A 17,695-nucleotide genomic window follows, 5' to 3' on the forward strand; every position below is an offset into this window, starting at 1 on the left:
GATGACGGATGGCCGTTGTTGTTATGCTCAAAATTATTTATAAGTATCAGTAACAACCTGTGAATGTCCCACTAAGGCTCCTCTCCTTTTTTTTGATGAATTATAAACACAAATTAAGCACATGAAAATTCAGTGGTGCTTGTCCGGGTTTGAACCCACGATCAAGATTCACGCGTTCAAATCACTAGGCCATCTCGGCTTTTAATAAGTATATGCTTTTTAATTTTAAAATGGAATATGTAACGCAACTTTCTAAATACCCTTGCAATTATCACCTATTAGTATAAGATTGGTATTAAAAATTGATAGATATGTTTGAATACTATATCTCAATCTTTTTTTTTTATCCTGTAACTTAGATTGTGTTACTGCCTGATAATAAACATACACATTGAAATTACTTTAAAAGAAACAAACAGTAAGATTAGGAATTACACCTAGAAAGTTGATGGTTGTAACAACTGCGTCTTGGAATGAAGGAATATAATAAATGTATGGCCGTTTGTGTTGACATTATGAATCCAATTGCAAGTGACATTAAAAATAATGTAGCTGGCTCTGAGTTTCTGTGTTGACAATACTGGCGCAAATATTCAAAGAAGATATTTACAGATTTTGATAGAAAATTAATGCCGCAACACAAAACAGAGTCATATATATATTTTAATATGTTTATCATTGAACAAAAAACATATAACAATATGTTTAATAAAATAACCGCTATTTATCGTCACGCTACGCCAATAAAACATGCATAAGTTGAACAAAAATGAGTAGTGTTCCAACTTCTCAGTAGATAGCGACAATATTTCAACGGTGGTGAAGCACTCGACGTCGTCGTATCAGCCGAAATGTGCTGTTTCGACGCGGTAAGTGCTACAATTTATATAGACTTTGCTGTATGGTATAAGGAAAAAGATTATTTAAAATAATATATGAATGCTTTCCTTGAATATCGATACAAAATCTGGGTTAGGCCAATAAAGGTTTTGAGTTTAGAACGTATGTAAAGCGGTTGAACCTGAGCCTGATCGTTCTCCGGTGTTGCGATGTTACCGTCGCATTGAACTATGAGATAGAAGAAACAGGGACTGCATCTGTTAACACTTGTACACTATAGGTATTATCTGCCCCATATACTACTCTCACCAGATAATAATAATGAGGAAATAGAGAGTGCACTAGTGTTTGCGCCACTGTCATATTGTCTCCTAATTTCAGCTTCGAATTCTACATACAATCAATAATACCATAATTTTAATATTTATAATCGGCATTTAAAATGTTTAGAATAAAATGTCGAATATAATTCAATAGAATATGGAAATGGAATAAAATTCACTTTATTTTTACGTTATACATTTAAACTCGATTCAGAATTGCATTTTAATTATCAGCAGTGCTAATCTATAAGAACACGATTTTTTTCTATTTTGTAGAACATTTCACGAGTAGGGAAGTCCCTAGTTGACAACCGACGTATGTTGATATACTAGTAGGTACTTGAAATATTAAAATTATTACAGTCAATGCCTTTGTGACATTTCACGACCGTTTGCGGTGAGTTTCAAGTTTATTTTTAGATAATACATAGATAAAAGTCTAACTGCTTATATTATAGTATGTACTCGTACCTTAAAATAATATATTAAACGTTTAAAAATTTCAAAAGCATTTGATATTTCTAAGTATTTCGTAATATTATATTCCAGCAAGCTGTAATTGTTTTAATATGAATATTTATTTCAACCCGCAATGGAGCAGCGTGGTAGAATAAGCTCCAAACCTTCTCCTCAAAAGGGAGAGGAGGCCTTAGCCCAGCAGTGGGACATTAACAGGCTGTTACTGTACTGAATATTTATTTCACAATATAGTATCATGTAGATTTCATAACTCATTTTTTTACATAAAATAGAAGTGATACGTACTACAAAAGAGATAAATTATAGTATCTAAGATGCTTAAATGTGACTTACCTTTACAAAGAACATAGCATAGAGTACCTCTTACAATTAACATTCACAATGATAAATGATGTCGATAAAGATGGTTGGCTGAAAATGAAACAAATTTCATTGTTCATACATAGACAAAATACAGAAGACATAAGATAGTATCGACTGTCCGCCTCAAGGCTGCGTATGAGCAACGTCAATGTCAGTTAACTAAGTGACAATAAGTAGGTTAAGGTGTTTATACAAAGACTATTAAAAATAATACATACTGTAGCTAGCTTGGGATTTTTGGTCTGTTTAATAATAATATAGTAAAGTAACAGTCTGTAAATATTCCACTGCTGAGCTAAGGATTCCTCATCGTTTGAGAAGAAAGTTGCTCATTCCATCACGCTGCTCCAATGCGGATTGATAGACACACTTGTAAATGATTTTTATCTGAAACATGCAGGTTTCCTTCCGACATTTTCCTTCAACGCCGAACCGTCTCGCCGATAAATTATAAACACAAATTAATCACATACAAATTTTTCTAACCACTGGGCCATGTGGACTTTTGAAAATAAAATTCTTAATACTTTTAACCTACTTCGGAATCCCAGATGAATCTAAAGCCGCGGTACCTCATGACTCGCACCACATTATTAGTCACAATATTTCACAGAGGGCAGACATTTTTATAGGTATTTAGCGAAAGCGACGCCTCTGCGGGCCAATTTGAAACTTGTTTGCGTGCCCAATTTACGAGGAAAGTTAATTTGAAATGTCGTGTCCTCGCTTTGTTTATTACAATTACGTTGCCTTTATGTAATTATGAATATTTCGTTGAAAAAATAATAAAGGTATTTAATTATTTTTAATTATTACACGAGTAAATTGCAGGTTAAATAGCTCAAAAATTATAAATATATATACTATAAGCATATAACACTTGGCAACATACAATTTTATTATTGTTATTTATGAAGGTGCTTGTAATATGAATATAATATAAATTAAGAACTATAAGAATGAGTGACCAGATATCACCTGAATTCACACAAATGCACTGTAATATCTCCTGCGATAGGTTCGTTGCAAAATCTCCGTTGAGAATTGCTACTATAGCTGAAATTGTTCCTTAATGTCTTCATCCTCCTGATTAACTTGAATTTATTCACAAACCATTTCAAAAAATAGAACGGTATCCTACTCCAAGATAAGACCTCACAATCAAGTTTTCTTATAAAAATCAAAACATTCTTTATTCAAATGGTCATTTTACAAGATTAAATTAACATAAAGCTACCACCAGTTCGGTATGTAGATTCTACCAAGAAGAACCAGCAACAAACTCAATAGTTACTCATTTTCATCAATCAAAAACTGTACATGTAATGGTCATATACAAATAATATGTTTATGTATCCTCTACGAACATCACCAAATACTAACTCCAAACTCTTTTATCATTTATATAATCCTGTATAATAAGTAGGTATTAAAAATAAATAACATTAGTTTTAAAATTAGTTACAAGAAAATGTAAAATATGTATGTATAATCGAAAGCTTTGCGTTAAATGCTTATCTTGGCTTCTCGTGTTTATACAATGTTTGCGTATTTCATTATGGATATACTCGTACATGCTGTTGTTGTAAATATATTGTGACACTACCTAAGTAAGTATTGCTACTTTACCAAAAACATGCCGAAGGGAGTGTCTAGTCCTAACTAGTACCCACCGCCGTTGTCATTTCAATAAAAGAAAACGTCAACCATAACTTATATTGTCAATGAGACACCAACCATGGGAACTAATATGTTATGTCTCTTTTACCTGTAATTACACTAGCTCACTCACCTTTCAAACCGAAACACAACAATACCAAGTACTGCTGTTTTGCGATAGAATATCAGATGAGTGGGTATTACTTACCCAGACGAGCTTGCACAAAGCCCTACCACCAGTAACGTACTGGTGGTACTTTACTGGTGGTTTTACGTTAAAGTGCTTTCTGTGATACGTTATTTTGATGAGTATAAACATAAACATTATAATAATTAAAGTCAGTGTCGCGTATCACTTTGTAACATTTCACGGTCGTGTTCAGCGGTGAGTTTCGATTATGTTTTTACAGAATAGGTTATCGAACTTCTCAACTCATGGTACACAGAAATGAGAAATTGACGCGACGTAGATATATTCCCAATACGCCCGTCAACATCACCCTTACTCTATATTTTTGGGTATATCGCATTATATCGTCCCCAACGGCTGCAACTGAACACCGCTAAATAAATTCACGTTGCAAAACAGCTTCAAATGTTATCAAGTTTGAAGTTAAGTGACATAAAATACACTCTGTATATAAATACAGGTTGAATTTCGTCAAGTAGACGAGAAAAGCTACAATTTTAAAAATACCAATAATATCGAAAAATTCTCTGTATGTTATAAAACCAGTTGTTTTAACATATAGTAAACCAAAGAAAAATTATCTTTTTTTATTTATTTATTTATTAAGCATCTCCAACAAAAGATACACACTTACGAGTACAATACATCGTGGAATAATGTTTTAAAATATGTGTGCTCCTTCAATTAAAGGAGACCACGGAAATAACATAAATAATGTATCCGTAACAGCCTGTGAATGTCCCATCGCTGGGCTCTCTCTTTTTGAGAAGAAGGTTTGGAGCTAATTCCACCACGCTGCTCCAATGCAAGTTGGTGGAATACACATGTGGCGGAATTTCAGTGAAATTAGACACATGCAGGTTTCCTCACGATGTTTTCCTTCACCGTAAAGCACGAGATGAATTATAATCACAAATTAAGCACATGAAAATTCAGTGGTGCTTGCCCGGGTTTGAACCCACGATCATCGGTTAAGATTCACGCGTTCTTACTACTGGACCATCTCGGCTCTTACATAAATAATGACTAAACAAGAATTAATAAACTATAAAAAAAATGTTACATAGTGATACTCAATAAATAAACACAGGAACTATAAAAAATGTAAACAATGGTGAAAGTAAGACTAAGTTGTTTTTTAAATAATGCGTCATATTTTCACATTAACATTGTGGATGATGATGGTGATGAAATGACCCGTATCGTTATTTTTTTAAATAGTTCAATATTATGCTTAATTGTCAACACATATCGGGACTTTATGATTGACAGTGTAAATATATCGAAATCTTTTTTTTTTAATATCTTCAATGCTAAGTAGCGTTTATAGAGTCTTACTGTCTTTAATAAGGTCTGACCGCACTCATAAATTACTTAGGCGTTAAGATAAACGTAACAAAATATACATAAATGAAAATGTATATATTTACAGATATTCTACCGCAAAACTTTTACTGGTGGTAGGGCTTTGTGCAAGCTCATCTGGGTAGGTACCACCCACTCATCAGATATTCTACCGCAAAACAGCAATACTTGATATTGTTGTGTTCCGGTTTGAAGGGTGAGTGAGCCAGTGTAATTACAGGCACAAGGGACATAAAATCTTAGTTCCCAAGGTTGGTGGCGCATTGGCTATAAGCGATGGTTGACATTTCTTAGAATGCCAATGTCTAAGGGCGTTTGGTGACCACTTACCATCAGGTGGCCCATATGCTCGTCCACCTTCCTATTCTATAAAAAAAAAAAAAACATCAATACTTGATATTGTTGTGTTCCGGTTTGAAGGGTGAGTGAGCCAGTGTAATTACAGGCACAAGGGACATAAAATCTTAGTTCCCAAGGTTGGTGGCGCATTGGCTATAAGCGATGGTTGACATTTCTTACAATGCCAATGTCTAAGGGCGTTTGGTGACCACTTACCATCAGGTGGCCCATATGCTCGTCCACCTTCCTATTCTATAAAAAAAAATGTATGTTATATATTATTTAGTGGTGGTAGGGCTTTGTGCAAGCTTGTCTGGGTAGGTACCACCCACTCATCAGATATTATACCACAAAACAGCAGTACTTGGTACTGTTTTGTTCCGGCTTAAAGGGTAAGAGAGCCAGTGTAATTACAGTCACAAGGGACATACGTCTTAGTTCCCAAGGTTGGTGGCACATTGGCAATGTGATTAAAATTTCTTACAATGCCAATGTTTAGGGGCGTTGGTGACCACTTACCATATGCTCGTCCGCATACCTGTAAAATATTAACATTGAATTATATTATTAAATAAACGTATTAATAATATTAAATTGCACATAAGTATAAGATTTTTTTTACTAACGTGCAATTTAATAAAAATTATGTGAAAAGCAGTAATTGTTGGAGACATATTATATAATTGTCACAAATATAGTACAATGCACTATATTTAGCTTTAGATAGCTTAATAGCAATTGTTTTGAGGTGAAGCTAGAACTGGCGTAGCCATCGGAACTAGAAACTAGATAATATTTCCATACACCAACAACTTATATACAAGACATATTAAGTATGCGATATTTTTGACATATATGAATTATGGTCTCCTATTTCTATAATTACCAACTTTTGAATATGAACCACAGTGGAAGGTCGGAGCAGGGGCCCGATTACTTCTTCACAACGCGACGCACTGGGGTTTTCAACCGCCTAGCTGCGCCAGTGAATGCTAGTATATCTATAAAATTTGAGTGTGACGAAAATATTTATAATCTGAATATAAAATTGAACATTCAAAGTGCAAATTCGCCTGTAAAATGATGATACGTACTTCTTTCTATACTAAAAACCTCTATACTATAATATATTTGATGAAAAAATATTCCTCCTCCGATTCCCGAAGGCGTATCGAATTTTTATAGTCTCTTACGGAGATCAATGTAGAAATTCCATTAGAGTGTCGGTTACCTTAAGGGAGAAATTTACAAGATGATGACTCGTCTCAGTATTTTTAAAATATAACGTATATATATTAACTTTTTGAATGTCTAATATTTTCGTAATAAACTATTTTCGATTATAAGATAAGTTTCAGAAACCAGTTTAAAAAAATTGGAAAAATAAGAAGGAAACGACAACTTCAGTTTAATTCAATTGTCCAAAGTCAGTAAGTGAAGATTTATTCGTTATAAAAATAAAAACCATATTAATTATGAACGTTTTATATAGATAAATATTGCCTTTTACATTTTGCAATTTGGATCAGTATTTATAGATATTACGAGACATAAAATTTATTAATTAGCAAAACTTAGTCTGCGGTGGTGACCACTTACCAGCAGGTGGGCTATTTGCCTGTCCGCCTACGTACGTTACCCCTACAAAGTCGGGCTACTAATATAATATAAGATCCACGTTTTAGTAGTATTGTATATTACGGCATACCGCACATGAATAAACTATAAATATTATCTTATGAGGAGGTTGTACACAATCATAAAGATTTCAGTAGATGATCTTTTTATAAATTTGGCAATCAAATGCAACTTGCACTCAGTTGAACATCCTTCATAACAATTACTTTTTATGACAGTAAATAAAAAAATAAATATATATATTAATTAATCCATCCCAAAACATTACTTTCAAACGCGAAAATATCTAAGGCGATACACTTTTACGACGGGCAAACAAAAGCGCTAACATCGCTTAAGTGGTGATAAAAGATATGTAAACGACGACGCGGGTGTCATTCGCAGGGCGGAAGACTTTACTACTTCCGCCGACAAGATGGCTGACATTCGCGACAGGAAACTTTGGTGCCAGATAAAACACCTCCTGAAAATTATAGGGTGGGCGACGTTTTGATTCAACTTTTATAGTTATGGTGCTACGAGTAGAGACATTTAAGTTACATCCGTGGAAATAAATGAGGTAGTAAGAATTATTATATAATAGTAATTTTTAGTCACTGAAAGATAAGAGAAAAATCTTGTAACAAAACCATATGATAAATAGTTTTGATATATATAGAAATCTGCAATGATTTTGAAATTAAACTAAAAAGTAACAAGAAAATATATCCACTAGCCATAGACTAAATTTTAAAATTTATCTATTGGGAATCATGCATTTGCTTGATATTGAACCTGGCCTTTAATTTAATTTAATTCCTTTTCTATCCTCTGAGGGTTTGCTCATTGTAAGGTCACTTCCATTTATATCTTTATATTTTGCTATGATCTGATATTCACGTTTATACAAAAACACAGGAGGAAATAAAAAAAATAAGCGTACATTTAAAATAAGCGTGTGTATAATAATACAATAATTAATTTATAAAAAATAATATACATAATTACCACAAATAATACTAAACTTAAACTATAAGTAGCGTTTTATAGACTTTAAGATTACCGCAGCACACTAAGAAAGGATATTGTGAAATTGGATCGAAACCCCCTGAACGATCAACTTCATTTATTCAATCGGTCCAAAAACGATATTATTTTTATTGGGCGAAGCCACTACCGTTAGTGTAGTAATATCGTGACCAACTGGATCAATTAACGTAAATACTTTTCAATATTAACGTTTATTTTTATTTTTGATTAAAAAATTAAAATGCCGTGTGATTATTATTTCAAGAAATGGAAAACTACTCTTATAAATTTGACCACTGTAGTAGAACTAGACCTTGAATACCAGGTGCGTTTCATATTATGTTACGTTTATTCCAATATAAGTTATTTCACATAATAAACACCGAAATATAAATAAAAACAGTATCAATATTGTCATTGTAATGTTAAAACCACATCAATTATTTGCCTTGCCTGCCCTGCCTTTTGGAATCACTAAAATGTTTTAAAGATATACATATTGTCTACTTTCAGGAAACAAAAATCCACGATAAGCAAATCTGTGATGCAGTCCAACGGTTAGCTGGAATGCTCGGAAGTTATATATCATGCTATAATGATGCATTGGACTGCTTGCAACATAATTTACAGGTTCAGAAGACTGAGTACATTGCTGATGTGTTGGAGAAAATTGTAACTAGGTATCAAATATTGACAAGTATTTTGTTATTTGTTAAAGAAAACTTAAGTGAAAACATGTGTGTACGATAAGAACTGACGTGAACAGAGCTGATCAGGGCCTTCCACGGCGTAGATCTGAATATGACGTTATACGTATCAATTGTAAAAAATAAAACACAAACATTATGAACGAAAAAATAGAGAACAGCTGAATAACTTTTAATTTCACAGAATTCTTGAACTCAAACATCAACTGACGAAACTTGAAGGCACCCAAATTCAGTTTTTATCTAATGGACTGACTGAAAGAAAGTTAACGCCTTTTGATACTGAGTTTCTAAATGTTCCTTCAAAATATGAAAGGCCTGAAATCATTAAATTGACAATAGAAGCGGCTTTCCATGGAGTTGAAAAAATAAAAAAAGCTGAAGCAGAAAGTCTTGGTAAACCAGTAGAGAAATATTTTGATAAAAAATAAATAATATATAATTATATTTTACTATCATTTTATAAATGTAAAATAATAACCAAATAAAACACTAGTCAGTAAGTTGGTACCATTTATAAACTGTGCAGATAATTCAAAATGTGATAAAATTCCTCGAGATGGCTTATCAGAAAATGTTAATTGGTGGGATAATAATGTGACAATTAATGTAAATGAGCATAAAGGAATTAATATCACCGAAGTCTATAAAGTGGAAGAAAAGATATCAGAAGAAACATTAAAAAGAAGAGAAATAATAGCTCTGATACAAGCCCATGAAAGAAATAGGTAAATTAATTGTTTTTATAAAATTATAAATAATCAATAATATAAATAGTATTATAATTTACTTAGTTATTGTTACTTAATCGTTATAGACAAGTGGTACGAGTAATAACACATCAAAAGCAGAAAAGAAAAATATGGGAGAAAGAGCTGAAAGGTATCTTAAACCCTCAAGCGCCATTGGCTTTAAGAGAGAGAAGTGCAAAACTGATACAAAGGGTTTTGAGGTGATGACATATTGTAAATAATAAATCAATATAATTTTAGTAATAAAAATAAAATTACAGATATTATTTTGAAGTAAAGAGAAAGAAAATTCAAGATTGTAGACGAGATGAACTGTTGCAATTAAGTAATTGCGTCAAACTCAAAACCGATCAGTCTCAGATAGATAAAGAGGTAAGTTTTAAGCATGTATAAATCAAATAAATTCAATATAAACTAATTTTAAAATATATTCAGGCGGACCTAAAATATTATAAATTATATAAGAAGTACGAAAAACAGAGGGAACTTGATTGCTTTCAATATAAAGAAGACTATTTAAATAAGAATCGTGATGATATAGCTGAGGAATTCCGAGATCATATCAGGGAATGGTTTCAGAAATGGTACAAATTTCATTCAAATTGAATTTTTCTTAGGAAAGCAAACTAGTAAAACTATCTGTGAAGATAAAGTTGCCCTCTTATAGTATATCACTCGCCCTGAGCCGAGACGGACCTATGTGACTCTCAAGTCTTAACCGTAAATTGGTTTAAGCTATGACACACACGACCGAAATTTCATGTGCCTAATTAGGGCTTATAATTCATCTCGTGTTTGGTGATGCATGTGTCGGATGAAAATGTCCATTTGTATATCTACCAACCCGCATACCAGCAGCGTGTTGGAGTAAGGTGCTTCTCCCTTTTAAACCTTCTTATCAAAAAGGAGAGGAGGACTTAGCCCAGCAATGAGACATTTACAGGCTGTTAATTTCATCTACCTACGTGCCTATTATTTAATTTATTATTTGAAATTTTACTCAAATTTTGTCGCTATCCAAAGTTTAAATAACACTAATTAAATAGGTACAGTGAAGCTAAATTCTTTTACGACATACCTAAAGAAAATCAAGGTGGACCTGCTTTGATATTCAAAGAAGAATTACCAACACCTCTAGAATGGCTAGACGATTATAAGGCATATTTAGAAATAAAAAAAGCTAATAAAAACAAGACAGCTTTACAGGTAAAATTCTCAATTCAATATAAATATAGTTTGTATCACGTTATATATTATATACATCAATAGCAATTTTTATTAAGTAAGTATATATATAATAGTTTATTAAAGAGCCTAAACAAAACTATAATAAATTTAATTAATTTAAATTAATAGTTAAAATGGGAAAAAGAAGAAGGGAAAGAAGAGGAAATGATGCTAAAAAGAGAAGAATTGAAAAAAAAGAAATTGGAAGCAGTTCTGCTCAAGAAGATGATGAAAAATCCAACATTACATCCGGGATATCATTATCCTATTTCAAAAAAAACTAATAGCATACTTAAGGTATCCATTAATTTCGTCGTTTACTCTATATATAAAAATGAGCTTAAACAACATCGTAGACTATCGTATATATATCGTATTTATTATTGTCCAGGCAATTCAAAATTATTATGATAATTGGTCTGAAATTGATAACGGAGAAGCTAACGAAGCAAAACAAAAATGCGTCCAGAAAATAGATGAGGAATATTTGTGTATGGAAGCTAAATTAGAAATTTGTAACTCAATTATTAATGACATGATGTAAGGTTATTTCAATAAATAAAATTAAATAAGTACCGAATGGTATTAAAAAACTTTTGAATATTTTTTGCAGAGAAGAATTTAAATTATTAAAAAAATCTTTAAAACAAGAATATGAAAAAAACGGCGAACAAATTCCAAATCCAAAAAAAGAAAAAATGAAACTTAAAAAGAAAGAAAGAAAAGTTAAAGAGAAAATCAGAGATGATCTGCAAGATATATTAACTGTTATAAAATATTATTTATTAAATGAATACATAAATTGCTTTTTTCCTACATTAATATGAGACAATTTCATTTCAGGATCTCGCTATTAGAGGATACTTAAAAGAATACCCGAAAATGAATTTTGAAAATTTCATTGGTGACGTAAGCTACGCTGGTGCCGATTTAAGATGTAAACTAATGTAAATATATTGTATTTTTCCTAACAAATCGTATATAGAAGTAAAGTAATAGTAGACTTTGAATATCCCACTGCTGGACGAAGGCAATTTCATTCGACATATACAGATTTCGCACCGCATCGCAAGAAATAAATAAACACAAATGGTGTCATTGACCTAGTGGCACCCTTTATTTATCGTACAGCTATATTATTTATATAAGTATATCTTATTAGATCCACTGTACCTTTTGCTGGGGAAATACGAGCCGTATGGTGGGAAAGGTGCCGAGAAGTGATCCATGGCTTTAGGCGAATATTGGTGGTGGGACCACGGGAAAGTGGAAAGACAACTTTGGTCCATATCATGGCTACTGTTAATGGTAATGTATATTTTTATTGATATCTAGCTAAATACCAAATACATTATCTAACTATAGTAGATCATGTGATGAATGAGTTCAAACAAACGAACTCTTCGGTTTTTACATAATAGACTTACTGCAAGTTAAAGTTATTTATGTTTGGCTAAGAAATATTTTTTAAAGTACTTATTAAAATCTATGAGTTCCCTCACTGTTTCATATGTATATAATACATTATTTGTGTTAAACAAATAATGGTGACCTTAAATTATTTACAAAACTATAAATATTTGATTAATAAACAATAAACATAATAATACATACCTACATACTATACGTTTCGAATAAAAATTAATTCCAATATAAAAGAAATGCTTACAGACGCCACACTCTACGAGTTGGATCCATTTAAAATTGAAGTTGAAAACACAAAGTTAGATTATTTGCAGAAATTAATCGATTCTATAGTAACGTGTGCAAAGACCACGCAACCTTCAGTCATATATATTAGACATATTGAACGCCTTTTTTACACTAAGGTAAACTTAAGCAGTATTTGTATCTAATCAGTAATTTTAAAAATAAATAAAAAGAAACTCCTCATAATGTAACTCTACATAGACATTACTACCTTAAGTACCTTTAGGTGTGGATTTATGTAAAGTAGCCTTATTTGAGATTCATTAAAACCTTTTTTCACGATAATCCTTATTTTTTTAATGTAATAAACATTTATAGCAATTAACTCTTCGTTTAAAAAAATATAAAAATAATTGAAATAAATAAGCAAAGTATTTGTTACTTAAATACTATTTACGTAATTATTAGCTTTTTGCTCCTAAGCTATCCATCAAAATTTTTATCGACATCAGCATATTTAATAATATGACATCAAGGAGACCTTCAAATTATTTTTGTAGTATATATTTCATTACATTTTTACTATTTTTCTACGTATATCATCCGTGACACTTTTCTCCGCAAAGACTGGGCACATGGTGTGAGGTCTACGCAATATATATTATCAGTAACAGCCTGTTAATGTCCCACTGCTGGGCTAAGGCCTCCTCTCCCTTTTGAGGAGAAGGTTTGGAGCTTATTCCACCACGCTGCTCCAATGCGGTTTGCTCCAATTGGTTTGGGGCCCTAGTCTCCTCGATAAGTCGTAAATACTTGTAAAAACGTAGGTACGACATGAGATGAATTCGACTTTGACCAAATATATATTATCGGTAACGTCAAATCGAGCAAGATCAACGAAGTATATCCACCTCTTTAGCTCATAAATAAAACAATCATTAGCCAATCGCAATCCACTGCTGGACATAGACCTCTCCCAAGATGCGCCAAAGCTCCCGAGTTCCGTCTTCCGCATCCAGTCTAGTTCAACCTTCTTCTTCAGATCTTAAACCTCATAAACTTCAAACCACATCGAGACGATCAATATTTCCCAGTATATCTCTTTTCCTATCATTATTATTTACGTATACAACAATAGCATTAATTTTCCTAAATCTTAAAAACTACTTTTAGGTACCACCAGAAGAAATATATAAAAATTTTGGTCTTATAAAAAAATTCTTCATTAAGAAATTATTTAAAAAGATTAATAAACAAGATAACATCACTATAATAGGTAAAACAAACTTCAATGTATACCAAACATTTTAATTTATGCAATTACTGACGATATTTGTTAACACATCTTCAAGTGAAGTTTGAAATAAAACAATAAATTTCATTGTAATTAAAGTCTACTTTACTTTGTCGAAATAGCGTGCGTGAGATTTATCTTAGAAACTTCAGTGAATATAATGACTACATACGGCCGTATTTATATACGTTGCTTAGTGACTGTTTAGTTAAATACTGATTTCTCTCTTTCTGACATTATTAATTTGACATTCGAAAGAAGAAGACACAGCGCTGTTTAACTAATCAACCACTTAACAACGATTAAAAGTAAGGCTGTAGTATTTAGTATGTGTCATGTGTATTTCTCATTACCTACACATTAATATAGTCAGTAGACTCAGTTCGTCCCAAGATTTTATCTTCTATAGATTACATCAATTAACGATCCATATTAAATAGTTTATTAACCATGCATTGTATCCCAAGACAGCCTCATTAGTCTATTCTAGCGCCAGATTCTCCCCATTGGGACGGATTGCCGTCCCATCGGACATTGAGAAATTATAACTTTGATCCTGGCATTGTAAGAGGCTTAAATTATTCAGTATGTCTTCGATTTTTCTCATCACCAGTCCATTCATACATTTCATGATACAAATCCGCAAAAATGTTTTGTTGTAATTATTGTATCTTAAATTTCTTTAGGAAGTTGCGTAGAACCTTGGATGACAAAGAGTAAGCAAATGTTAAAAAAGTTTAATTCCGTTTTGCTTTTACCCGAAACCACTTATTCCACAGTGCATCTTATTCTAAGAAATTGGTCACTCAAGTAAGTTTTTTTATGATAATATCTAGAAATAGTGACGATGTTTCAGTTTTCCACAGTCTCGGAAACCAATTTGTTAGAAATACTATCCTTTTTTAATTACTTCACTTACTAGAAAGGAAAATAGTTTACGGACAATGGTTTACCTGGATGAGCGGTCATTTTATTATAAAAACTAGCACTGCATGAAGAATAAAACTCAGCTATGATTTTACCAATTGATACAATAAGTCTACTTCATTGTGTTTCAGTAATCGTATAGTGCCACATAATTTCGATATTCAAAGTTTAGCACACGCCCTCCGAGGATACCCGTTTGGTTATATCGTAAAAAAGTTAGACAACTTTCTGACAGCTGAGCGAATCGTGCAGTAAGTTAATACATACCTACAACCCGCCTAAAATGCTACATGGACTTACTTAGACCATAATTAGTAATAATGATAAGTTTGTTCCTTTCTTACATTATTTGTACAAGGTTCAAAACATCCTAGTAAGTTTTATAAAACCTGTACTATAGTAGAATAAAAAAGCATAGCATAAATTATATAAAAATCAAGGTAAAAAACAGAAAAAAGTATCTTTAGGGAAAAAAATAAAATAAAAACAAAGTTACCAAATTATTTTACAAACGTGCACAGTGAGCTATGCATGTGAGTGAGAGTTGTGTGTATAACAAAATATAATCTTTAATCTAACAATATTACTATATCTAATTGAAATGTATACTGTCTTTGATTTTCAGTATAGCGGCTTTCGGATTAAATTCAAGAGAAATTTATAACTTCTTTTTGGAAGATGGAAATGATTCTTTGATAGTAAGTGATTAAAAAAACTGTTTCGTTTTTGATTACCCTTTAATTATATTTTTAATTTCTCACTTAATAAATGTTAATGTTGTTTTTTTTTAATATAGTTCAAAAACTTTACCAAGCCACGTTTTCATCTATAAGTATATATTAGATGATTGTAAAGTCCAAGCAAGCACTTTCACACATCGTTATGTATTTAATTTGTGTTTAATACTCATTTTTTATCAACTTTTTTACTCGCCGGTGAAGGAACATCATACACCTGCATGTGTCGGATAAATTCCTGCTAGATGTGTCACCGACCAGTATGGAGCTTTAAGTTCTAAACTTCATAAAATGAAAAGCAAACAAGAAAACATTTACATTTTTATATATTTCTTTAGAATTACGAAAAATACTTGAAGTGGTATACGAGCAAAACTCACTGGGGTCAATTAGAACAGAAATGTTTGGAAGAGCGAAGAGAATTCCAAATCATTGTACAGAAGTGGAAGGAAAAAATGTTAAAAAAGGAGAAATATACATAAAATATAAATATATTTAAAATAAACTTCTTTATTATGCCTTTTGTTTTTTAATCTGTTGTTTTTTTTAATAGGTTTACTTTTTCTACGCTCTATATGTTTGAATGCCTACTCAGAATAATAAAATAAAAATGTATTAGTCAAAAATAAAGTAATCAGCGAAATCCTGTTACACACTGCGTTTACCCTAAAATAAATGGGATAAAACGAAGCAATCGTAACATAAAAATAAAATAATTGTAAATAGGTCATGTAATAAACGTTCGTTTCGCTGTCATCTACAGATAAGCTAAAACGTGCGTTCAAATAAAAGGATGGAGTGTCAATTAGACGTAAAGGGTGTATTCGGCGATTTTTGTAAGGGGTCGCGGATTGTAACGGTAACGCTGATACAGCAATTTCACTTCTTTGTTACATAAAAATGCAAACTCTATGAAAATTTGATGTGACCAAAATTTTCTTAAAAATATAACTTATTTTTTTTCTTTTCCAATTTTATCCGTTACATGTTATGTTTCGAGGTTATAGAATCCTGCAGTATCCAATGATTTATGTTTATATTTAAAAAATGATTGTCGAGCCATTTTTACAAGCTTTTATTTAACTTCAATTTTAAACTAATTACTTATTGTAAGAAATTACACGAAATCGATTTGAAAGTTTATTTTATAAGCACTTGATGCTGATGATTTATACCACCATAAAACTTATAATATCTATTTATTAAGTATATACCTATATTGTTTTTGATGTAATACATAATATGCTACGTATGCGCATTATATAAAAACTTATTTATAAAGGGCTTTTTTTAAACTAATTGTATTCCTTTTTCCTTTGCTTCAAAGTAATCAATTACAAATATTGTCCTAAATGCGTACAAAATAATATGACCTCTACTCACATACCCCTTTTAATATTCGGGCGGCGTATTTGAAATTAATTTGAATCGTTTAAATATTTTCAGTACTCTGCGGCCACTCTCATTATTATTTTTTTAATTTCCTCTCATTACTTTATACCTCTCCCTTGTTTGTTTCTACTGTTGTTTTTGTGTTTGAAATGCAAAACTGAAGACCTCTGGTATAATAAAAAAACTTTATCAATGTTTATAATGACACATCAATTTAATCTTTACGTGATGTATTATTACAAATTGGTAAGGCAACAAAGTTATTTTAAAAATTAGGTATTTTTTTAATATTTTAAAAACCAGCTATTGTCGCTTGAAAAACCAAAATAGAATTAGACCATGTATCACATCGAAAAAATATTAATCTATAAAATATATAAAAATGTTTATTTGTCTTGATTTCGATATTATTATTATATTCGCTTTTTGAAGGCGGATGCCTAAATGCCTTCCTCTATAATTCCGTTATACTCTACATAGTAATGTTACGATTCACATTTTTCTTCAAATTTCCCCTCTAGCTCGAACAGTGCCATCTAAATTTCATATATTTCCAGGGACACTTTTTATACACAGAATTGGTTCTACTTACTTAGACAAAAGAGTGCCTAATCAATAAAAATTAATCGAATAAAAAAACATGAAAAAAAAAAAAAAAAAACTCCCGGCGAGCCGTAAGCGATAGCTGCCAAGATCTGAATAAGGAGGTTTTCGTACGGCAAGGACATAGGCGTACCGCAAGACGGACGGGATGTGCAAGATGTCTACGTGTGCTTGTCATATATTTAAAAATTGTTGTATTTT

The 17,695-nt window shown here is 31.6% G+C and overlaps 1 protein-coding gene across 1 annotated transcript; it reads left to right on the forward strand.

Moving 5' to 3' along the window:
- Positions 1–8,411: 8,411 nt before the first annotated feature.
- LOC126769240 (IQ and AAA domain-containing protein 1-like) lies at positions 8,412–15,969 on the forward strand (the record flags this gene model as incomplete). The annotated part of the gene is made up of 19 exons (XM_050487878.1): positions 8,412–8,530; positions 8,719–8,885; positions 9,097–9,308; positions 9,442–9,640; positions 9,730–9,864; positions 9,925–10,036; positions 10,100–10,248; positions 10,711–10,870; positions 11,021–11,188; positions 11,283–11,431; positions 11,505–11,658; positions 11,735–11,838; positions 12,054–12,199; positions 12,563–12,720; positions 13,715–13,817; positions 14,615–14,645; positions 14,894–15,013; positions 15,388–15,460; positions 15,838–15,969. Coding segments are annotated over exons 1-19 (2,556 nt in total), but the record flags the coding sequence as incomplete, so codon positions are not given.
- Between the last annotated feature and the right edge of the window lie 1,726 nt (positions 15,970–17,695).

This window comes from Nymphalis io, chromosome 6, assembly GCF_905147045.1.
Source record: "Nymphalis io chromosome 6, ilAglIoxx1.1, whole genome shotgun sequence".
Classification (NCBI taxonomy): domain Eukaryota; kingdom Metazoa; phylum Arthropoda; class Insecta; order Lepidoptera; family Nymphalidae; genus Nymphalis; species Nymphalis io.